This window comes from Oncorhynchus mykiss, chromosome 20 (genome assembly GCF_057628025.1).
Source record: "Oncorhynchus mykiss isolate SJ-2025 chromosome 20, ASM5762802v1, whole genome shotgun sequence".
Classification (NCBI taxonomy): domain Eukaryota; kingdom Metazoa; phylum Chordata; class Actinopteri; order Salmoniformes; family Salmonidae; genus Oncorhynchus; species Oncorhynchus mykiss.
Window position 1 is genome coordinate 28,552,435 of NC_143041.1, and position 26,118 is coordinate 28,578,552.

General features: G+C 39.9%; 1 protein-coding gene across 1 annotated transcript in view; it reads right to left on the reverse strand.

Moving 5' to 3' along the window:
• LOC110499235 (kinesin-like protein KIF19) overlaps positions 1 to 26,118 on the reverse strand; it is a 91,050-nt gene that overhangs the window by 36,142 nt on the left and 28,790 nt on the right. The window contains exon 3 of the mRNA XM_036956061.2: positions 5,301 to 5,499. Coding sequence (XP_036811956.2) covers positions 5,301 to 5,499 — 199 coding nt within the window. The remainder of the gene's footprint in view (positions 1 to 5,300; positions 5,500 to 26,118) is intronic.

Sequence of the window (26,118 nt, forward strand, 5' to 3'; positions counted from 1 at the left end):
AGGTGGCTTTTGGCAAACTTTAAACGACACTTTTTGTGGATATCTTTAAGAAATGGCTTTCTTCTTGCCACTCTTCCATAAAGGCCAGATTTTTGCAATATACAACTGATTGTTGTCCTATGGACAGAGTCTCCCACCTCAGCTGTAGATCTCTGCAGTTCATCCAGAGTGATCATGGGCCTCTTGGCTGCATCTCTGATCAGTCTTCTCCTTGTATGAGCTGAAAGTTTAGAGGGACGGCCAGGTCTTGGTAGATTTGCAGTGGTCTGATACTCCTTCCATTTCAATATTATCGCTTGCACAGTGCTCCTTGGGATGTTTAAAGCTTGGGAAATCTTTTTGATTCCAAATCCGGCTTTAAACTTCTTCACAACAGTATCTCGGACCTGCCTGGTGTGTTCCTTGTTCTTCATGATGCTCTCTGCGCTTTTAACGGACCTCTGAGACTATCACAGTGCAGGTGCATTTATACGGAGACTCGATTACACACAGGTGGATTGTATTTATCATCATTAGTCATTTAGGTCAACATTGGATCATTCAGAGATCCTCACTGAACTTCTGGAGAGAGTTTACTGCACTGAAAGTAAAGGGGCTGAATAATTTTGCACGGCCAATTTTTCAGTTTTTGATTTGTTACAAAAGGTCGCAAAGTTCAAGGGGGCCGAATACTTTCGCAAGGCACTGTACATCAGTCTTCGAAAGCCAAGTCAACAAACAGGTCACTGACCATCTTGAATCCCACCGTACCTTCTCCGCTGTGCAATCTGGTTTCCGAGCCGGTCACGGGTGTACCTCAGCCACGCTCAAGGTACTAAACGATATCATAACCGCCATCGATAAAAGACAGTACTGTGCAGCCGTCTTCATAGACCTTGCCAAGGCTTTCGACTCTGTCAATCACCGTATTCTTATCGGCAGACTCAGTAGCCTCGGTTTTTCGGATGACTGCCTTGCCTGGTTCACCAATTACTTTGCAGACAGAGTTCAGTGTGTCAAATCGGAGGGCATGCTGTCCGGTCCTCTGGCAGTCTCTATGGGGGTGCCACAGGGTTCAATTCTCGGGCCGACTCTTTTCTCTGTATATATCAATGATGTTTCTCATGCTGCGGGCGATTCCCTGATCCACCTCTACGCAGACGACACCATTCTATATACTTCCGGCCCGTCCTTGGACACTGTGCTATCTAACCTCCAAACGAGCTTCAATGCCATACAGCACTCCTTCCGTGGCCTCCAACTGCTCTTAAACGCTAGTAAAACCAAATGCATGCTTTTCAACCGTTCGCTGCCTGCACCCGCACGCCTGACCAGCATCACCACCCTGGATGGTTCCGACCTTGAATATGTGGACATCTATAAGTACCTAGGTGTCTGGCTAGACTCTAAACTCTCCTTCCAGACCCATATCAAACATCTCCAATCGAAAATCAAATCAAGAGTCGGCTTTCTATTCCGCAACAAAGCCTCCTTCACTCACGCCGCCAAACTTACCCTAGTAAAACTGACTATCCTACCGATCCTCGACTTCGGCGACGTCATCTACAAAATTGCTTCCAACACTCTACTCAGCAAACTGGATGCAGTTTATCACAGTGCCATCCGTTTTGTCACTAAAGCACCTTATACCACCCACCACTGCGACTTGTATGCTCTAGTCGGCTGGCCCTTGCTACATATTCGTCGCCAGACCCACTGGCTCCAGGTCATCTACAAGTCCATGCTAGGTAAAGCTCCGCCTTATCTCAGTTCACTGGTTACGATGGCAACACCCATCCGTAGCACGCGCTCCAGCAGGTGTATCTCACTGATCATCCCTAAAGCCAACACCTCATTTGGCCGCCTTTCGTTCCAGTTCTCTGCTGCCTGTGACTGGAACGAATTGCAAAAATCGCTGAAGTTGGAGACTTTTATCTCCCTCACCAACTTCAAACATCTGCTATCCGAGCAGCTAACCGATCGCTGCAGCTGTACATAGTCTATTGGTAAATAGCCCACCCATTTTCACCTACCTCATCCCCATACTGTTTTTATTTATTTATTTTTATTTTTCTGCTCTTTTGCACACCAATCTCTACCTGTACATAACCATCTGATCATTTATCACTCCAGTGTTAATCTGCATAATTGTAATTATTTGCCTACCTTCTCATGCCTTTTGCACACAATGTATATATAGACTCCCCTTTTTTCTACTGTGTTATTGACTTGTTAATTGTTTACTCCATGTGTAACTCTGTGTTGTCTGTTCACACTGCTATGCCTTATCTTGGCCAGGTCGCAGTTGCAAATGAGAACTTGTTCTCAACTAGCCTACCTGGTTAAATAAAGGTGAAATAAAAAATAAAAATAAAAAACATCTTTAATAAAGATGAAAATAGAACAAAAACAAGAAACGTGAAAAACCGAAAACAGCCCTATCTGGTGTAACAAACACAAAGACAGGAACAATCACCCACAAAACCCAACACCAAACAGGCTACCTAAATATGGCTCCCAATCAGAGACAATGACTAACACCTGCCTCTGATTGAGAACCATATCAGGCCCAAACACAGAAACAGACAAACAAGACATCCAACATAGAATGCCCACTCAGATCACACCCTGACCAAACAAAACATAGAACATACAAAGCAAACTATGGTCAGGGTGTGACACTCACTCTCCAGATCCCAATCACTTGAATTCTAATCACCTGTTCACACACCGGTATGTCATTATCACACACTATTTAGTTCAGTTCTTTGCACCCCATCACTGAGGTATTGTTTGTTTTGTGACACACATCTTTCAGCGCTCTGGTTTTCCCGTGATTTAAGCCTCCCATGTATTATTGTTTTGGCCTGCCTCCCTAATGATGCCTTTTTTGCCTATTTCCTGCCTGTACTTTAGCCTTTTGGACCCCCTGTGTATGACCTTCTGCCTGTCCCTGGACCCAGCTACCTGCCTCTTCCTGTGGTCCTTTGCAATAAACACCTGCTGCGCCCTGCGCTTTAAACCAGCTCTCTCTCTCTCTCTCCCCGTGTTCATTACTCCGTCGTCCTACATCCTCTGAACAGGAAGATATATTGTCGTCAAGGGCTTATATAAGAAGGTTGAGGAGGGCGTGTTTGAAAAGTTTTATAGCCCATGTCCTTTAACAGGGGCAGGCCACTGATTGAGCAGAGCCATATCTTATGAAGACCCAAATCTCACATTTTAGAAGCTAAAATCACATTTCATCCCATCACGAATAATTTCATATTCAAACATTTAAATTGAACAACAATTCCATGTGAATCCGATAACTCTGATTAACTCTGAACGAAGCCAACACCAGCCTGAGCTTTGGTTGCGATTGGTATAAACTTTGAACTCTTATTCACTACAGAAGTGATACCTCCTAGCCGTTGAGTTAGCAACAGCAGATGCAACGAGGGTTAGGAAGGAACAGACAGAGTATCCCGTCTATCACCAAACAACGTAACTACAACGTATCCAATTGACAACCAGAGACATTCTTCAAAGGACTCGGTTGGGCAACACGGCCTTCCATCTACCACCAACCTACCGAAGTGCAGCTCAGAGTAAATATTTATTGCATTTTCCTTTTCCAAATGGGCGGTAATTTAGAATGCATAAGATACTGTATTTACGATGGTACAGCTTCTCCCTGTGTCCCTCAGTCTTTCCGCTCTTTCACTCAAACCCAGCCCTTTTCCTTTGTGTAACAAGCTGTCATATCTGTTCCGCCCGCTAGGGACGTTTTCCTTTATGAAGTCATTTGTAATCAAGTTATGATTTAATTATGTGTATGTGTAATTCTGTGTGATTAGTTAGGTATTTAGTAAATAAATAATTAAACCCAATTTTGTATTGCTGATTCAAATTGTTAGCCAGGGTTCATGTAGATAACCAAGAATGTACAACTTTCAGATGAGACTGAATTAAGACGACGATTGATATTGACTGCTATTGATGTAAAATATTACTAGGTCTTTAAGAGTTTATTCGGAAGATAACAGCTCTATAAATATTATTTTGTGGTGCCCGACTCTCTAGTTAATTACATTTACATGATTAGCTCAATCAGGTGATATTAATTATGGAGAAATTATTTTATAGAATAGCATGTCATATCACTTAATCCGGCATAGCCAAAGACACAACAGCAGTGACCATGTAACGCTTTTACAACATACAGAAGTCCACCGGTTATCAAGGGGCAAAGTATTGACACGTTTTTTGAAATTGAGAGACGAGCTTGAAGTTTTCTTTACTGACCATAATTTTCACATGTCTGACCGTTTGCATGTTGACGAGTTTCTCACACAACTGGGTGATGTTTTTCCTTGCTTGATCTGAATCTAGTATTACAGGGACTCTATGCAACTATATTCAATGTGCGGGAGAAAATTTAGGCTATGATTAAGAAGTTGGAGCTCTTCTCTGTCTGCATTAACAAGGACGACACACAGGTCTTTCCATCATTGTAGGATTTTTGTGTGTGCAAATGAACTCAAGATTACGGACAATGTCAAATGTGATATAGCGAAGCACCTGAGTGAGTTGGGTGAGGAATTACACAGGTACTTTCCCGAAACAGATGGCACAAACAACTGGATTCGTTATCCCTTTCATTCCCTGCCTCCAGTCCATTTACCGATATCTGAACAAGAGAGCCTCATCGAAATTGCAACAAGCAGTTCTGTGAAAATGTAATTTAATCAGAAGCCACTGACAGATTTCTGGATTGGGCTGCGCTCAGAGTATCCTGCCTTGGAAAATCGTGTTGTTAAGACACTGATGCCCTTTGAAATCACGTACCTATGTGAGAGTGGATTCTCAGCCCTCACTAGCATGACAACTAAATACAGGCACAGACTGTGTGTGGAGAATGATTTAAGACAGACTCCAATACAACCCAACATTGCAGAGCTTTGTGAATCCTTTCAAGCACACCCTTCTCATTAACCTGTGGTGAGTTATTCCCAATTTTCGATGAACAAATAAGGTTTTATATGTAAGATGTTTAAATAAAGAGCAAAATTATTGATTATTATTATATTATTATTTATGCCCTGGTCCTATAAGAGCTCTTAGTCACTTCCCACGAGCCGGGTTGTGACAAAACCTCACACTCAGTCTTCTGTTTAATAAATGTATCGTACAATGATGGTAAAAAAAAACACATTTGAGAGTGCGCTGAACTTGGTGCTAGAGGGGGTACGCTGCTGAAGGTTGAATGTTTGAAGGGGTACAGGACTATAAAAAGTTTGGGAACCACTGGAATAGAGGATATGGCAGCTATGACAAACCTGTGGGTCCGTAGGCGAAAACGGTGGCGTTGTAGCCAGATATGAGACCTTCGATTAGGCCCTTGGTCGTGGCTCTGTACACCTCCTCCTGGTTGGCTGAGTAGTCAAACGCAACGTCGAACATATAGGTCTTTTCCCGGGAACGGTGGGCACGCAGGATATCATCTGGATCCTCCATGGGGTCCATCAGTACCACCATCTACAGCAGAGAGGAAGGGAGGAGAGAGGGATGAAAAGTGAGAAAAGGGATATTTGAATGATTAGTCATCATACCACAGAAACATCATTGCATAACATATAATAATACTTTTTGTTGTACGAATCTGTAAGTAGAGAATGACTGCAATTATCCCTGAGGCAGGGCTTGTGACAACACACCAATAGATGCAAATGCACTCAAAACTCAATTTGGGTAAATATTGGACAGAACACGTTTGGTTCTTTTGACCCTGCAGTTGGGCCACATGACAAGCCGTTGCCGAAGCCAAGTTGGGTTGTTGAAGCTGGATTATTGCTACGTTCAGAGGAGAGCAGTATTTCTGTGACATGTATTTGAAATACGTATATGAATATTTTCTCACGGGCTGAACGACACTCCAAAGTATTTTGTAACAAGATACTTTCGACAGCTGTGATTTATATATTATAAATACAAAATACTTTTCTATACCATTTCTTTATAGCGGTTCACAATTTTGTGGCCCTCTTTCACCCTACAATGGTATCACAAATCTCATGTTGTGATAAGAGTGTCTGCTAAATAAACCAAAATGTAAATGTAGATGTAAAAATGAACAACTGCAAAGCACACTGGGAATTGTCATTGATCTTGAGTTCATTTAGCAGACGCTCTTATCACACCATAGTGCCGTCATACTTTAGATATCAATGTAGGGTGAAAGAGGGCCACAAAATGGCAAACTACTTTAAAGTAATGGTATAGAAAAATATGTTGTATTTTGAAAATACAAATAAAGTATTTCGAAAGTATCTTGTAACAAAATACATTGGAGTGTAGTTCAGCCCAGTGTAATACAACATACAAAATACTCAGAAGTCATTCAAATACGTATTGGAATGTATTTCCGCCCAATACAAATGACATCTTTCGAATGTATCTTGTTACAAAATACATTGGAGTGTAGTTCAGCCCACTATTTACACAGCGCTGGGTTGCGTACTCCTCTCTCACTTCTGCTGCCATCTGCCACAGTATGACTGTGAGCACCGTAATGGCTGACAGTTACCCAGCTCAGTGCAGCACAGGAGGCTGCTGAGGGGAGGGCGGCTCATAATAATGGCTGGAATGGAGTAAATGGAATGGAAACCATGTGTTTGATGTGTTCCATACCATTCCATTTATTCAGTTTCAGCTTTTACTATGAGCCCGTTCTCCCCAATTAAGGTGCCACCGGCCGCCTCTACTGTGCAGGTAATTAAAGTGGTTAAGAGGAACTGACGGGCGCAGCAGCAGCTAGATCCGGGGGTCTGATGGTTTAAACAGGGCCTTTTATCCATCTGCAGCTGGAGATACAAAGGGCCTACTGTGGGGTAGATAGAGCCCTGAGTGCCACCGTGCCCCTCCACACCCACGCAGTCTACGTCCCAATTCCCCCTATTCCCTAGTGCACACATAGGACCCTGGTCAAAAGTACCCCTTGACACGTTTCAGCCTTATTGTCAAATGTATTAAATGTAAAAAAAATCCTCATCAATCTACACTGAATATCCTATAACAACAAAGCGAAATACCTTACTTACATAAGTATTCAGACCCTTTGCTATGAGACACAAAATTGAGCATAGGTACATCCTGTTTCCATTGATCATCCTTGAGATGTTTCTACAACTTGATTGGATTCTACCTGTGGTAAATTACATTTATTGGACATGATTTGGAAACGCACACACACATGTCTATATAAGGTCCCACAGTTGACAGTGCATGTCAGAGGAAAAACCATGCCATGAGGTTGAAGGAATTGTCTGTAGAGCTCCGAGACAGCATTGTGTCGAGGCACAGATATGGGGAAGGGTACCAAAACATTTCTGCAGCATTGAAGATCCCCAAGAACACAGTGGCCTCCATCATTCTTAAATGGAAGAAGTTTGGAACCATGAAGACTCTTTCTAGAGCTGGCCAACCGGACAAACTAATCAACCGAGGGAGAAGGGCCTTGGTCAGGGAGGAGACGAAGAACCTGATAGTCACACTCACAGAGCTCCAGAGTTCCTCTCTGAAGATGGGACAACCTTCCAGAAGGACAAACATCTCTGCAGCACTACACCAAGCAGGCCTTTATGGTAGCGTAGCCTGATGGAAGCCACTCCTCAGTAAAAGGCACATGACAGCCCGCTTGGAGATTTTGCCAAAATGCACCTAAAGGACTCTCAGACCATGAGAAACAAGATTTTCTGGTCTGATGAAACCAAGATTGAACTATTTGGCCTGAATGCCAAGCGTCACATCTGGAGGAAACCTGGCACCATCCCTACGGTGAAGCATGGTGGTGGCAGCATCATACTGTGGGGATGTTTTTCAGCGGCTGGGACTGGGAGACCAGTCAGGATCGACGGCAAGATGAACGGAGCAAAGTACAGAGAGATCCTTGATGAAAACCTGCTCCAGAGCACACAGCCAAGACAACGCAGGAGTGGCTTCGGGACAAGTCTCTGAATGCCCTTGAGTGGCCGAGCCAGAGCCCGGACTTGAACCCAATTGAACATCTCTAGAGAGACCTGAAAATAGCTGTGCAGCGACACTCCCCATCCAACTTGACAGAGCCTCAGAGGATCTGCAGAGAAGAATTGGAGAAACTCCCCAAATACAGGTGCCAAGCTTGTAGCGTCATACCCAAAAATACTTGAGGCTGTAATCTCTGCCAACGGTGTTTCTACAAAGTACTGAGTACTTACGTAAACATGATATTACTGTTTTTTTGTTTTAATACATTTGCAAAAATGTTTTTTTTTTAAACAAACTGTTTTTGCTTTGTCATTATGGGGTATTGTGTGTAGATTGATGAGGGGAAAAAAACAATTTAATCAATTTTAGAATAAGACTGTAACGTCATAAAATGTGGAAAAAGTCAAGGGTTCTGAATACTTTCCGAATGCACTGTATATGGTACAGGATGGCATTTGGGACTCGACCAGATTGTCTGGTGATTGATGTGAGCCATTGTGCCATCCATGTCATTTCTGAAAGGTGATCAACATCAGGCACTACACTATCTTTACCCACCAGCAAGCCATACTCAGGTCTATTCAGAGTTCGCCTGGCTCTACCTGCCGGTTCTATTCAGAGTTCGCCTGGCTCTACCTGCCGGTTCTATTCAGAGTTCGCCTGGCTCTACCTGCCGGCTCTATTCAGAGTTCGCCTGGCTCTACCTGCCGGCTCTATTCAGAGTTCGCCTGGCTCTACCTGCCGGTTCTATTCAGAGTTCGCCTGGCTCTACCTGCCGGCTCTATTCAGAGTTCGCCTGGCTCTACCTGCCGGCTCTATTCAGAGTTCGCCTGGCTCTACCTGCCGGTTCTATTCAGTTCGCCTGGCTCTACCTGCCGGTTCTATTCAGAGTTTGCCTGGCTCTACCTGCCGGTTCTATTCAGAGTTCGCCTGGCTCTACCTGCCGGCTCTATTCAGAGGTCGCCTGGCTCTACCTGCCGGTTCTATTCAGAGTTCGCCTGGCTCTACCTACCGGTTCTATTCAGAGTTCGCCTGGCTCTACCTGCCGGCTCTATTCAGAGTTCGCCTGGCTCTACCTGCCGGCTCTATTCAGAGTCCATCCACAGGGGCATCGCACAGTGGCACAGTGTCAGAATGTAATAACTGTAATAATAATGACAACTCAGGGGAAATACCTATATACTACTGCAAACATTAATCACTTCACTAAGTGGTGGTCTGGGAGACTTAGCTAGCTCCCCAGAGCTCTGTTCGTCAGCAGAGGAGTCGGGTCAAAGCTGAGGAGTCAGTTGGACACTGTGGTGATATCACTGATGTTTTTGAGTAGACTTCAGAACTACTGGATGTTGTGGTGCGTACAGGGTTTAAATAGTCTGTTCTGTTCATGTCCAGCTCTGAATGGCTGGAGAGAGGGCCTTTAGTTTCAGGACCGTGTTTGTGTGTCTGTCTCCCTGTGCGTGTGTGTGTTGTCTGAATGGCCTGGGTCTGGTCTAGTATCCCCAGCACAGCATAGCCCTGTTTAATGACCCCTCAGTCATGGAGCCGCTCACTTTGAAGCCTCTTGATTGAAATTCAAGAGGAGAAATCTGACTTTTAAAAGCGTACAATTACACAGAGAAAGAGGGAACAAAACACACGCACAGAGACGTAATCAGCAAACAGAAGAGAGGAGAGAGGTAAGAGATGGGGAGGGAAGAGAGGAGGGGAGGGAGAATTAGAGGAGGGGAGGGAGAATCACGTTTCTCAGGAAACATAGTATTGTATTGTAAACCAGGAGCTCTTCTTCTCTTCTCTCTAGCCAGGGTCAGAGACACTCAGTAACCTAAAGAACCGCACCGGTCTGGTGTCTTCACCAACAACGTGACAGAACTGATGCGTTGTGTGTGTGCACGCGTGCGTGCGTGGGGTGGAGATGACATAGGACAGAAGAGAGATGGCTCTGGCCTTGACGTACTTCAACCTACCTGTCTGAGAGCTCTGCTCTGCTCTACTTTGGTCAGACAGGCTGGCAGCACCCCCTACTGTACCTGGCAGCCAAGGCTGTGTGCGTGTCCATGTTAGTGTTTCAGTAGGCATCAGCGAGCATATAAAGTATCATGTCTTTTGTTCAAAAGAGGTTCTGGTGTGCATTCAAGGATGTTCTTAGACCAGAGTGTGTTTAGTACAGTAGCACGGGTGTGTGTCTATGCAGAGAGTGTTTAGTACAGTGGCACGTGTGTGTGTCTATGCAGAGTGTGTTTAGTACAGTAGCACGTGTGTGTGTCTATGCTAAGGAACACCCTTTAAGGCCAATCAGGATGATTGCACACCTCTCGCATCTGTTGCCTTTGTTCCTTAGGTTACCTGGGTACCCTGTTACCCCACCTCACCCGGTAATGCATGACATCTGCTGGCAGGGCATGGCATCTTCTGTAGGGTGACTGTTGTTAAGGCAGCTGATAAGGAGCCCTGCAGTATGGTGCCAGTGGGCCCAGATGGCTGTGAAACTAGGCATGCACTTGTTCCAACGTCAGTACTTGCACACTACTTAGAATTAAGCAATACATTGGGCATGCTTTCTAAGTAGTGTGCATTCTAAGTAGTACGTTGAATGCAATCTGACACACATAACTGGATGCCAGAATATAAGACACAAGCAGCTCTAACTCCTCAAATGGAGTCATGGACCTCAGTCCACCTCCAACAAGGTTCACAAGGTGACTCACTGCATTACCTGGGAACGACCAGCAGTGTTATTTTTTATAAGAACAATGAGGGTGTTGTTGCTCTGCTCACGATCCATGTTCCATTACTGTCTTATTAACAATAACAGGCTCTTATAAAGAACACAGGTCTGAGTTCAGTTTGTGGCCCCCTTTTCAAGCCTGCGTTGGAATCAGAAGTCTGATAGCACTATGTCATAAATCTCCTGTGACGATCTGAAGGATCAGGTTACAGTGGGTCCGCTCTACAGCGTGCTCTCTCTCGTAGAGGGGCAGAGCGGGAAGTCGGCTTGCTTATAGCAGTCATAAAATGTGGAACACAGTTGGACATCAAAAGTTTGAATAATTAAACAATATTTCTATTTTTGAGAATGTGGGAGTGGTCCGTGGACACTTAAAGAACAGAGTGTGTTTCATTTGGTGATCTGATGAGGGACAGGAAACACTCATGACTGTGTCTTTGGTTGTGTACACTTCTTAATTATGGGGTTTACATCACAATATTGTGAAACGTATGTGATTTAACATGACGCTATTTGTGAAAAGACGTAATGTGATGTTAACCTTCTAAATGAGAAAATATGGGTTTTCATATAAAGTTAACCAAATCAGTGGCCATGTGAGCATAGATGTTACGTCGACATCATGGACCGCCCTTTTCTCAGAAGTGTATAAAACCCACTCCTGACTAAATTTACATTAGACCAGAAAATATGGAGCTGACGCTACATGTTGAAATGGTTAAGAACTACAACTCTATAGGCCCAGGAGACCAGACAGCGTGTAGTGTTGGCTACACGGCTGGAAATGGTTCAACTCTGAGACTATCGATCAGTACAGAATAAGAGCAAATCCTAGAAGTCAGAAATTACAACAACCACGGAAGCATCTATCTATGCAACGACCATCTGTACACCTGACCTATCCATTACAACAGACACTATCCAGAGCCGCTGAGAAAGCGACAACTACGAAAGACATTGTGACTTCTGGGGAAGTTACCCAAAAACTCTCTGATGAACTGACTCTCCAGCAGATGGACCGGCGATTCCAACAGAGAAGACATTGTGACTTCTGGGGAAGTTAACCAGACTCTCTGATGAACTGACTCTCCAGCAGACGGACCGGCGATTCCAACAGAGAAGACAACGACATACGGGCCTAAATATATACATTGCAATTATTTTCGAATGAGCGGCCGTTCATGTGCAAAGGATTAGCATGTCAATGGATATAACTATCAACTGTGTGTAGTGAATACAACTATGATGTGATAAAATAACAGTCATCACATTTAATGATAGTCCCGACAACTATGATGTGCTAAAATAACAGTCATCACATTTAATGATAGTCCCGACAACTATGATGTGATAAAATAACAGTCATCACATTTAATGATAGTCCAGGTCCAACAACTATGATGTGATAAAATAACAGTCATCACATTTAATGATAGTCCCGACAACTATGATGTGATAAAATAACAGTCATCACATTTAATGATAGTCCAACAACTATGATGTGCTAAAATAACAGTCATCACATTTAATGATAGTCCAGGTCCAACAACTATGATGTGCTAAAATAACAGTCATCACATTTAATGATAGTCCAACAACTATGATGTGATAAAATAACAGTCATCACATTTAATGATAGTCCAGGTCCAACAACTATGATGTGATAAAATAACAGTCATCACATTTAATGATAGTCCCGACAACTATGATGTGATAAAATAACAGTCATCACATTTAATGATAGTCCAACAACTATGATGTGCTAAAATAACAGTCATCACATTTAATGATAGTCCAGGTCCAACAACTATGATGTGCTAAAATAACAGTCATCACATTTAATGATAGTCCAACAACTATGATGTGATAAAATAACAGTCATCACATTTAATGATAGTCCAGGTCCAACAACTATGATGTGATAAAATAACAGTCATCACATTTAATGATAGTCCCGACAACTATGATGTGCTAAAATAACAGTCATCACATTTAATGATAGTCCAGGTCCAACAACTATGATGTGCTAAAATAACAGTCATCACATTTAATGATAGTCCAACAACTATGATGTGATAAAATAACAGTCATCACATTTAATGATAGTCCAGGTCCAACAACTATGATGTGCTAAAATAACAGTCATCACATTTAATGATAGTCCCGACAACTATGATGTGATAAAATAACAGTCATCACATTTAATGATAGTCCCGACAACTATGATGTGATAAAATAACAGTCATCACATTTAATGATAGTCCCGACAACTATGATGTGATAAAATAACAGTCATCACATTTAATGATAGTCCCGACAACTATGATGTGATAAAATAACAGTCATCACATTTAATGATAGTCCAGGTCCAACAACTATGATGTGATAAAATAACAGTCATCACATTTAATGATAGTCCAGGTCCAACAACTATGATGTGCTAAAATAACAGTCATCACATTTAATGATAGTCCAGGTCCAACAACTATGATGTGCTAAAATAACAGTCATCACATTTAATGATAGTCCAACAACTATGATGTGATAAAATAACAGTCATCACATTTAATGATAGTCCAGGTCCAACAACTATGATGTGCTAAAATAACAGTCATCACATTTAATGATAGTCCCGACAACTATGATGTGATAAAATAACAGTCATCACATTTAATGATAGTCCCGACAACTATGATGTGATAAAATAACAGTCATCACATTTAATGATAGTCCCGACAACTATGATGTGATAAAATAACAGTCATCACATTTAATGATAGTCCCGACAACTATGATGTGATAAAATAAGTCATCACATTTAATGATAGTCCCGACAACTATGATGTGATAAAATAACAGTCATCACATTTAATGATAGTCCCGACAACTATGATGTGATAAAATAACAGTCATCACATTTAATGATAGTCCCGACAACTATGATGTGATAAAATAAGTCATCACATTTAATGATAGTCCCGACAACTATGATGTGATAAAATAACAGTCATCACATTTAATGATAGTCCCGACAACTATGATGTGATAAAATAACAGTCATCACATTTAATGATAGTCCAGGTCCAACAACTATGATGTGATAAAATAACAGTCATCACATTTAATGATAGTCCAGGTCCAACAACTATGATGTGATAAAATAACAGTCATCACATTTAATGATAGTCCAACAACTATGATGTGCTAAAATAACAGTCATCACATTTAATGATAGTCCAGGTCCAACAACTATGATGTGATAAAATAACAGTCATCACATTTAATGATAGTCCAGGTCCAACAACTATGATGTGATAAAATAACAGTCATCACATTTAATGATAGTCCCGACAACTATGATGTGATAAAATAAGTCATCACATTTAATGATAGTCCCGACAACTATGATGTGATAAAATAACAGTCATCACATTTAATGATAGTCCCGACAACTATGATGTGATAAAATAACAGTCATCACATTTAATGATAGTCCAGGTCCAACAACTATGATGTGATAAAATAACAGTCATCACATTTAATGATAGTCCAGGTCCAACAACTATGATGTGATAAAATAACAGTCATCACATTTAATGATAGTCCCGACAACTATGATGTGATAAAATAACAGTCATCACATTTAATGATAGTCCCGACAACTATGATGTGATAAAATAACAGTCATCACATTTAATGATAGTCCCGACAACTATGATGTGATAAAATAACAGTCATCACATTTAATGATAGTCCAGGTCCAACAACTATGATGTGATAAAATAACAGTCATCACATTTAATGATAGTCCAGGTCCAACAACTATGATGTGATAAAATAACAGTCATCACATTTAATGATAGTCCAGGTCCAACAACTATGATGTGATAAAATAACAGTCATCACATTTAATGATAGTCCAGGTCCAACAACTATGATGTGATAAAATAACAGTCATCACATTTAATGATAGTCCCGACAACTATGATGTGCTAAAATAACAGTCATCACATTTAATGATAGTCCCGACAACTATGATGTGATAAAATAACAGTCATCACATTTAATGATAGTCCAGGTCCAACAACTATGATGTGATAAAATAACAGTCATCACATTTAATGATAGTCCCGACAACTATGATGTGCTAAAATAACAGTCATCACATTTAATGATAGTCCCGACAACTATGATGTGATAAAATAACAGTCATCACATTTAATGATAGTCCCGACAACTATGATGTGATAAAATAACAGTCATCACATTTAATGATAGTCCAGGTCCAACAACTATGATGTGATAAAATAACAGTCATCACATTTAATGATAGTCCCGACAACTATGATGTGCTAAAATAACAGTCATCACATTTAATGATAGTCCCGACAACTATGATGTGATAAAATAACAGTCATCACATTTAATGATAGTCCAGGTCCAACAACTATGATGTGATAAAATAACAGTCATCACATTTAATGATAGTCCCGACAACTATGATGTGCTAAAATAACAGTCATCACATTTAATGATAGTCCCGACAACTATGATGTGATAAAATAACAGTCATCACATTTAATGATAGTCCCGACAACTATGATGTGATAAAATAACAGTCATCACATTTAATGATAGTCCAGGTCCAACAACTATGATGTGATAAAATAACAGTCATCACATTTAATGATAGTCCAGGTCCAACAACTATGATGTGATAAAATAACAGTCATCACATTTAATGATAGTCCAGGTCCAACAACTATGATGTGATAAAATAACAGTCATCACATTTAATGATAGTCCAGGTCCAACAACTATGATGTGATAAAATAAGTCATCACATTTAATGATAGTCCCGACAACTATGATGTGATAAAATAACAGTCATCACATTTAATGATAGTCCCGACAACTATGATGTGATAAAATAACAGTCATCACATTTAATGATAGTCCCGACAACTATGATGTGATAAAATAATAGTCATCACATTTAATGATAGTCCCGACAACTATGATGTGCTAAAATAACAGTCATCACATTTAATGATAGTCCCGACAACTATGATGTGATAAAATAACAGTCATCACATTTAATGATAGTCCCGACAACTATGATGTGATAAAATAACAGTCATCACATTTAATGATAGTCCCGACAACTATGATGTGCTAAAATAACAGTCATCACATTTAATGATAGTCCCGACAACTATGATGTGATAAAATAACAGTCATCACATTTAATGATAGTCCCGACAACTATGATGTGATAAAATAACAGTCATCACATTTAATGATAGTCCCGACAACTATGATGTGATAAAATAACAGTCATCACATTTAATGATAGTCCAGGTCCAACAACTATGATGTGATAAAATAACAGTCATCACATTTAATGATAGTCCCGACAACTATGATGTGCTAAAATAACAGTCATCACATTTAATGATAGTCCAGGTCCAACAACTATGATGTGATAAAATAACAGTCATCACATTTAATGATAGTCCCGACAACTATGATGTGATAAAATAACAGTCATCACATTTAATGATAGTCCAGGTCCAACAACTATGATGTGATAAAATAACAGTCATCACATTTAATGATAGTCCCGACAACTATGATGTGATAAAATAACAGTCATCACATTTAATGATAGTCCAGGTCCAACAACTATGATGTGATAAAATAACAGTCATCACATTTAATGATAGTCCAGGTCCAACAACTATGATGTGATAAAATAACAGTCATCACATTTAATGATAGTCCAGGTCCAACAACTATGATGTGATAAAATAACAGTCATCACATTTAATGATAGTCCAGGTCCAACAATTATGATGTGATAAAATAACAGTCATCACATTTAATGATAGTCCAACAACTATGATGTGATAAAATAACAGTCATCACATTTAATGATAGTCCCGACAACTATGATGTGCTAAAATAACAGTCATCACATTTAATGATAGTCCAGGTCCAACAACTATGATGTGCTAAAATAATAGTCATCACATTTAATGATAGTCCAACAACTATGATGTGATAAAATAACAGTCATCACATTTAATGATAGTCCAGGTCCAACAACTATGATGTGCTAAAATAACAGTCATCACATTTAATGATAGTCCAACAACTATGATGTGATAAAATAACAGTCATCACATTTAATGATAGTCCCGACAACTATGATGTGATAAAATAACAGTCATCACATTTAATGATAGTCCCGACAACTATGATGTGATAAAATAACAGTCATCACATTTAATGATAGTCCAGGTCCAACAACTATGATGTGATAAAATAACAGTCATCACATTTAATGATAGTCCCGACAACTATGATGTGCTAAAATAACAGTCATCACATTTAATGATAGTCCCGACAACTATGATGTGATAAAATAACAGTCATCACATTTAATGATAGTCCAGGTCCAACAACTATGATGTGATAAAATAACAGTCATCACATTTAATGATAGTCCCGACAACTATGATGTGCTAAAATAACAGTCATCACATTTAATGATAGTCCCGACAACTATGATGTGATAAAATAACAGTCATCACATTTAATGATAGTCCCGACAACTATGATGTGATAAAATAACAGTCATCACATTTAATGATAGTCCAGGTCCAACAACTATGATGTGATAAAATAACAGTCATCACATTTAATGATAGTCCAGGTCCAACAACTATGATGTGATAAAATAACAGTCATCACATTTAATGATAGTCCAGGTCCAACAACTATGATGTGATAAAATAACAGTCATCACATTTAATGATAGTCCAGGTCCAACAACTATGATGTGATAAAATAACAGTCATCACATTTAATGATAGTCCAGGTCCAACAACTATGATGTGATAAAATAAGTCATCACATTTAATGATAGTCCCGACAACTATGATGTGATAAAATAACAGTCATCACATTTAATGATAGTCCCGACAACTATGATGTGATAAAATAACAGTCATCACATTTAATGATAGTCCCGACAACTATGATGTGATAAAATAATAGTCATCACATTTAATGATAGTCCCGACAACTATGATGTGCTAAAATAACAGTCATCACATTTAATGATAGTCCCGACAACTATGATGTGATAAAATAACAGTCATCACATTTAATGATAGTCCCGACAACTATGATGTGATAAAATAACAGTCATCACATTTAATGATAGTCCCGACAACTATGATGTGCTAAAATAACAGTCATCACATTTAATGATAGTCCCGACAACTATGATGTGATAAAATAACAGTCATCACATTTAATGATAGTCCCGACAACTATGATGTGATAAAATAACAGTCATCACATTTAATGATAGTCCCGACAACTATGATGTGATAAAATAACAGTCATCACATTTAATGATAGTCCAGGTCCAACAACTATGATGTGATAAAATAACAGTCATCACATTTAATGATAGTCCCGACAACTATGATGTGCTAAAATAACAGTCATCACATTTAATGATAGTCCAGGTCCAACAACTATGATGTGATAAAATAACAGTCATCACATTTAATGATAGTCCCGACAACTATGATGTGATAAAATAACAGTCATCACATTTAATGATAGTCCAGGTCCAACAACTATGATGTGATAAAATAACAGTCATCACATTTAATGATAGTCCCGACAACTATGATGTGATAAAATAACAGTCATCACATTTAATGATAGTCCAGGTCCAACAACTATGATGTGATAAAATAACAGTCATCACATTTAATGATAGTCCAGGTCCAACAACTATGATGTGATAAAATAACAGTCATCACATTTAATGATAGTCCAGGTCCAACAACTATGATGTGATAAAATAACAGTCATCACATTTAATGATAGTCCAGGTCCAACAATTATGATGTGATAAAATAACAGTCATCACATTTAATGATAGTCCAACAACTATGATGTGATAAAATAACAGTCATCACATTTAATGATAGTCCCGACAACTATGATGTGCTAAAATAACAGTCATCACATTTAATGATAGTCCAGGTCCAACAACTATGATGTGATAAAATAACAGTCATCACATTTAATGATAGTCCCGACAACTATGATGTGCTAAAATAACAGTCATCACATTTAATGATAGTCCAGGTCCAACAACTATGATGTGATAAAATAACAGTCATCACATTTAATGATAGTCCCGACAACTATGATGTGATAAAATAACAGTCATCACATTTAATGATAGTCCAGGTCCAACAACTATGATGTGATAAAATAACAGTCATCACATTTAATGATAGTCCCGACAACTATGATGTGATAAAATAACAGTCATCACATTTAATGATAGTCCAGGTCCAACAACTATGATGTGATAAAATAACAGTCATCACATTTAATGATAGTCCAGGTCCAACAACTATGATGTGATAAAATAACAGTCATCACATTTAATGATAGTCCAGGTCCAACAACTATGATGTGATAAAATAACAGTCATCACATTTAATGATAGTCCAGGTCCAACAATTATGATGTGATAAAATAACAGTCATCACATTTAATGATAGTCCAACAACTATGATGTGATAAAATAACAGTCATCACATTTAATGATAGTCCCGACAACTATGATGTGCTAAAATAACAGTCATCACATTTAATGATAGTCCAGGTCCAACAACTATGATGTGCTAAAATAATAGTCATCACATTTAATGATAGTCCAACAACTATGATGTGATAAAATAACAGTCATCACATTTAATGATAGTCCAGGTCCAACAACTATGATGTGCTAAAATAACAGTCATCACATTTAATGATAGTCCAACAACTATGATGTGATAAAATAACAGTCATCACATTTAATGATAGTCCCGACAACTATGATGTGATAAAATAACAGTCATCACATTTAATGATAGTCCCGACAACTATGATGTGATAAAATAACAGTCATCACATTTAATGATAGTCCAGGTCCAACAACTATGATGTGATAAAATAACAGTCATCACATTTAATGATAGTCCAGGTCCAACAATTATGATGTGATAAAAGCGTCTGCTAAATTAACTAAATATAAATGTTTATGTAAAAACTAACCATTTATTAGTCACATGCGCCGAATACAACAGGTAGACCTTACCGTGAAATGCTTACTTACAAGCCCTTAACCAGCAATGCAGTTAAGAAAATATTTACTAAATAAACGAAAGTAAAAAAAGATACATTCTTTTAAAGTAACACAATAAATAACAATACCGAGGCTATATAAAGGGGGTACCGGTACCGAGTCAATGTGCGAGGGTACCAGTTAGTCAAGGTAATTTGTACATAAAGTGTACAGTGACTATGCACAGATAATAAACAGCGAGCAGGAGCCGTGTAAAAATAAAGAGACAGGGGATAGACAGTACAGTGCATTCGGAAAGTATTCAAACCCCTTGACTTATTCCACTTATTTTGTTGCGTTACAGCCTGAATTCAAAATGGATTAAATAGATGACTTTTCTCACCTATCTAAACACAATATGCATGTTCATTTTCACATATACATTTTGGTCAATTAGCAGACCTGTTCATCCAGAACTAAGGTAGTTAAACAACAACATAGCACAGTCATAGCAAGTAAAAAGTTCCTGTAACGGTTACTGACAACGTTGTTGCTGTTCGGGCTGGCTACTTGCAAATGCATTTCTGTATTTTAAAATACAAAATATGTGTTTTAATTAAATACATTTTCAAATACAATAATTTTGTAGTTTATTTTGATACATTGATGTTTATGGTATTTTGTCCTTTTTGCCAATCCATGCTTGCAGTCCAGTCCAGTATGGGTTGAGGGAAAAGAGAGAAGATGGCAGGGTCTGATTTTCCATGGAACCAAGAACGTCCATTTGACATTGTGGCTTGGGGCAGTTGTTTTCCCTTCTTCTGACTAATTCATGGGTCCAAATGAGTGAACTGAGCCTGGACACATGCTGGGCACGAGACCTGAGACTGATGGATCGAAACACTGGCCGACCGCAGAGGCCTGGGAAACCAAAAGCAATTTCCTGCTTGATGGTTCTGGTAAACATGGCGACTGCATCCCAAATGGCACCCATTTCCCTATGCAGTGAACTACTTTTGACCAGAGTACTATGGGCCCTATATGGGAAATAGGGTGTCATTTGGGACGCGGACGGAATTTTCTTCATCATCTGTTTTAATCATGGTGTTTTTCCAGCACCTCAATGGACATCACATGGTAAAACCACTTCACACTGGGTGCAGCCTAGAGAGTCAACACGAATGATGACAAAACAAACGTCCAGAGAGTGAATTCAGACACTGGGGATCTACAAATATAGAGCCAGCGGCTACACTAAATCTTTTAAATATTCATGCCCCTGTCCTCAACTATCACCCGTTCCAAAGTCAAAACGACAGCCTGCTTATGCGGCGACATGAAACCAATTAGTTGGATGGTGTTATTTAAATGCTATAAAAAGCCATGTTGGCTTGAGCGTCTCATCCAAGTCCTCTAAGCCTGATAGGGTTTCTAATCAACAGGGCTCACTGGTCTAAAGTCTTTAAGGGGAGCAGCAGCAGACTTCTGTTTGGTTGGCCATCTAGCTGATTGGCGCGCTGCTTGCCGTGTGGCCCACACTGCTCTGCTACCACCGCCACCGTGATGCAGATTCATAATTTAACGCCTGGGTGTGGTGAGGTTTCACCTGCCTCTCTACTTCTCTCTCTCTCCCACCGACTCTCTCTCTCTTTCTCCTTACCCACATGAAACATTAATATAGTTTACTATAGAATATAGTGTTGGGTTTATACGGTATTACCAGAAGTGCACACAAGGGGCACTATAAAAATAAAAAATGAAAACATTTGGCATCAGGGATCTGGATCCAGGAGAGGTTTGAATGTCTCTGCTGTAACCAAGAAGCCTGATCTTGACATCGAGCCACTTAGCAAGTTAGCAAACCAAATACATATCATTTATTTGACACATCTTAGATTTCTTATAGTTATACTTAACTTCTAGCTTTTACAGTATTATCCCTCGATCAGGTGTGGTACTTACTACATTACTATCCTCAAAAAAAATCACTAGTAAATACAACAGTAATGTCCGCAAAAACACTACAGTCTGCAAAAACACAAATACTACAGTATTTCAATTGCATATACCTTGCCATTACGTTCTCCCATATCGCAATTTGTGCCACCCATAAGTGAGAAACCTACATGCCAAGTATAGACCATATTATGTTCCCTAATGGTTATAGAAAATAACAAAAGCGCTGAACTATCCATTCAGAACCCAGTCCTACAGGTTATGGAACATTTCCTATTTTAGTATCTATCCAGTAGGTTTCCATAAGGAGAACACCTCCACCTCTATGTCAAAGATATTAAAACATAAACACTAAAGTAAATACTACAGTAGTGCCTGGAATGCTATACTACATTATACTACAGTCCACAAAAACACTACAGTAAATACTACAGTAGTGCCTGGAATGCTATACTACATTATACTACAGTCCACAAAAACACTACAGTAAATACTACAGTAGTGCCTGGAATGCTACAGTAAATACTACATTATACTACAGTCCACAAAAACACTACAGTAAATACTACAGTAGTGCCTGGAATGCTACAGTAAATACTACATTATACTACAGTCCACAAAAACACTACAGTAAATACTACATTATACTACAGTCCACAAAAACACTACAGTAAATACTACAGTAGTGCCTGGAATGCTACAGTAAATACTACATTATACTACAGTCCACAAAAACACTACAGTAAATACTACAGTATAATACAATCTGCAAAAACACTATATTAATTACTATAGTATATACTAGTTATTTTACTACAGTATTTATACTATAATTAACTGTAAATACTACAGTATACTACAGTAAATACTACAGTAAAGTCCGCAAAAACACTACAGTAAATGCTGTAGTATTTATACCATAGTATACTTAGTATTTTTTCATGTGGGTATTTCTCCCTCTCCCCTTTCTCTCTCTCTCTCCTACACTCTCTATATTGCTCTCTCTCTCTGTCTCCCTCGCTCCACTATCGGGTTCCAGGCACACACCGTGCCAAGATGGGCGACAGTGGAGAGGTGTGCGTAACCAGCACCAAAAGTCAACGAGTCACTGAGACAGCTGCTGACTATTTTATGCCCTAATCCAACTACAATAGAATAGAATTAAAAGGTGATTTGTCAATAAAACTCTAACATTACAGGCGCCAGAAAATTAGAATAGCGTGACATTGACCAAAAATAGTTCCTGACAACATTGTGACTGGGACAGATTAGTTAGGATCTCATCCCTTCCCTCTAGGTCTATTCTTGAACTGACAGAGGAGCGTGCTTTAAAATATGAGTTTGGGGATGTTCCTGAACCCATTGTGTCCTGGGACAGATGAGTTAGTAGTAAGAAGCCTGATGGAGAAGTGCGTGGTGCAGGAGTTGTGCAGGCAGCCAGGCACGGGCCACGATTACCAGTATACCATGATAGGACTCACCTCCGGACCAGTTCCACACTAACAAGAGGATTATCTCCCAGGCACAGAGGCAGGGAGCAAAGGACACAATCAGTCTTATTTGTACGGTCCTCTGAGCCCAACACCACTAGACAGGAAACACAACCATCATTAACAGAGAGAGAGAGAGAGTGAGAGAGAAAGATAGACATAGAGAAAGAGAAAGAGAAAGAGAGAGACAGAAAGGGAAAGAGAGCGAGGGAGAGAGAGAGAGCGACAGAGCGAAAGAGAGGCACATAAGAGAGACAGAGAGCGAGCGGGAAAGAGAACGAGAGAGATATGTAGAAGTTAAATATTTTAAAGTAGAGGACAATATATTTACCACCTGCCAAGACAGAGCTTCATATTATATTGATGATAATATGTATTCAGATGCATCATCTGTGGTAGAAGCCATCCACATGGCAAGGGATAGAATTCTGGTAGAAATGATTTATAGAAGACAAAGGGTCACTGGTCATAGAGATTGAGCCAGAGATACACTTCCGTAACAACACCATGTCTATACATGTATCACGAGTGATTGTCCCAGTTCATGTGTTGTACATATGTTATATGTGGTCTGGAATTGTGTGAGTTTAAGGTTTTCTGATGTACGTATGTATGGTTTAGTGCTTGTTTGTGTGCTGTGAATGCAGGACAGAGATAAAGGTTGTTTACTTGCTTCAGTGTGTGTGTCTGAGCGTGTAAGTGTGTGTGTGTCTAAGCGTGTGTGTGCGCGCGTGTGTCTGAGTGTGTAAGTGTGTGTGTGTCTAAGCGTGTGTGTCTGAGTGTGTCTGTACCTGCCTGTGCTTATGTTTTCCCTAGATACACCGTCCCTTTTAATCCATGTCCTTTGGCGACAGTGCGGTTGCCATAGCAGCAGGGCGATGAGCCTGTCTACCCCTCATAGGCACGCCCTACACACACCTGTTGCTATTAGGCTAATAGGGGCCGGTGGGGTGGGCTGTGCTGGAGTGGGGCGGGATGGCCTGCTCCTAGGGGCCATCTGTACTACTTGCAAGCCTGGGGGTCCCCTGGAAAGAGGGGTCTGGGACTGGGAGATGTAACTCACACCACACAGAAGATCTCATGCACAGCAGATGTCTGAAGCAGTGTGCAAAGCTGTGAGAAACACAAAGCCCCAACACACCCTCTTCAGAGCTAAATCACCGGTAGGTTATGGAACCGTCTTATCAATATGCCTGAGGACTGAATAACAAAAGGTTTTCAACTGGGATAAAACACACAATTACACCCGGACAAAGGAACACAATGTCATTGTTGTAAACTGACTAATTGACTTGAGCATGTTTTTGTATGTTTCTAATCACATAACAAACGGGGCCGGTCTCTGTTTCCATAACGGTGAGATGGGAGGCATGTGTTAGAGCTAGATTGTAAGCTACTGCCCTATCTTATAGCTTCAACATTTGTATATAATTATATTCTCTCAATATGTTATAGCTTCACTGTTATATCTCACCATATTCTCTCAATATGTTTTGCATCATTATATTCATCTGAGTACGAATGGGTCGCTTATTCTCAAATAGCTCTTTGTGTATGATTCCGGATAATTAACGATGGAGTGAGGCAGGCTGCAAGAATGTATACTCCCTAGTCTCAAAGCTTCTCCTGACTGATAAGAAGACGGGGACTTGCGTGGAGGAGTCCTGAAGGTTTCAGACTCGGGCTGGGACAATAACCCGGGACATAACCCCACCTGCCAAACCACAGAGATTCACTGTACATCCTAGACTCAGGAGGAGGAGGACTTGTCAGGGAAGAGGGTACAAACGGAGGTTATAAATATATGTGCGTGTGTAACCATACTTCGTCTTTGCAGCTGTATGACCCAGTGCGGTTGAATAACTCTAGCTAGAGCATTCTTCAGAGTCCGACTGGAATTTATACCAGAACCTTTGAACCTAACACCATATTTAAAGAAGCTGACCTACAACATATATTTAGACACAAGTTATGATGCAATGTCAATATGATCAAACACAAGTTAACCCTAAGCTACAAAGAAAAATGAGCAACTGACAGATGGCTAAAACCAAAACTCTGAACTTACAACCAGATCAAAAACAGCTACGATCCAGAACCTTATGTCACCTCTCACCTAACCGTGTGTGCCCTGTTGAGAACCGGGATACTGCCTCTGGCAATTGAAGTAGATAGTTCAATGCCATAGATGAATAAGAGCGACAATCTACAGTCTGGGATTTAGGGGAGGTAGAGAATGAACTGCACATTTTATTTGATTGTACTTCATATGATGATTTGAGAGCTATTCTGTAAAATGTTGCAAAGAAAATAGGAATCACTTTGGATTATAGATGAAGAGAAACTTGAATGGCTATTTAGGAAAGAAGTATTCCTGGTTGCAAATTGTCTCTCCTAAGCTTGGAAGATGCGACAAGATAAGTTGTATACTTGAACGTTTTTTATTTAGTTTTCTCAATTGTTTTACCTGCCATATAAACGCATGTTTATATATACACTATATATACAAAAGTATGTGGACACCCCTTCAAATTAGTGGATTCGGGTATTTCAGCCACACCCATTGCTGACAGGTGTATAAAATCGAGCACACAGCCATGCAATCTCCGTAGACAAACATTGGCAGTAGAACGGCCTTACTGAAGAGCTCAGTGACTTTCAACTTGGCACTGACATAGGATGCCATCTTTCCAACAAGTCAGTTCGTCAAATTTCTGCCCTGCTAGAGCTGCCCCGGTCAAATGTAAGTGCTGTTATTGTGAAGTGGAAAAGTCTAGGAGCAACAACGGATCAGCCGCAAAGTGGTAGGCCAC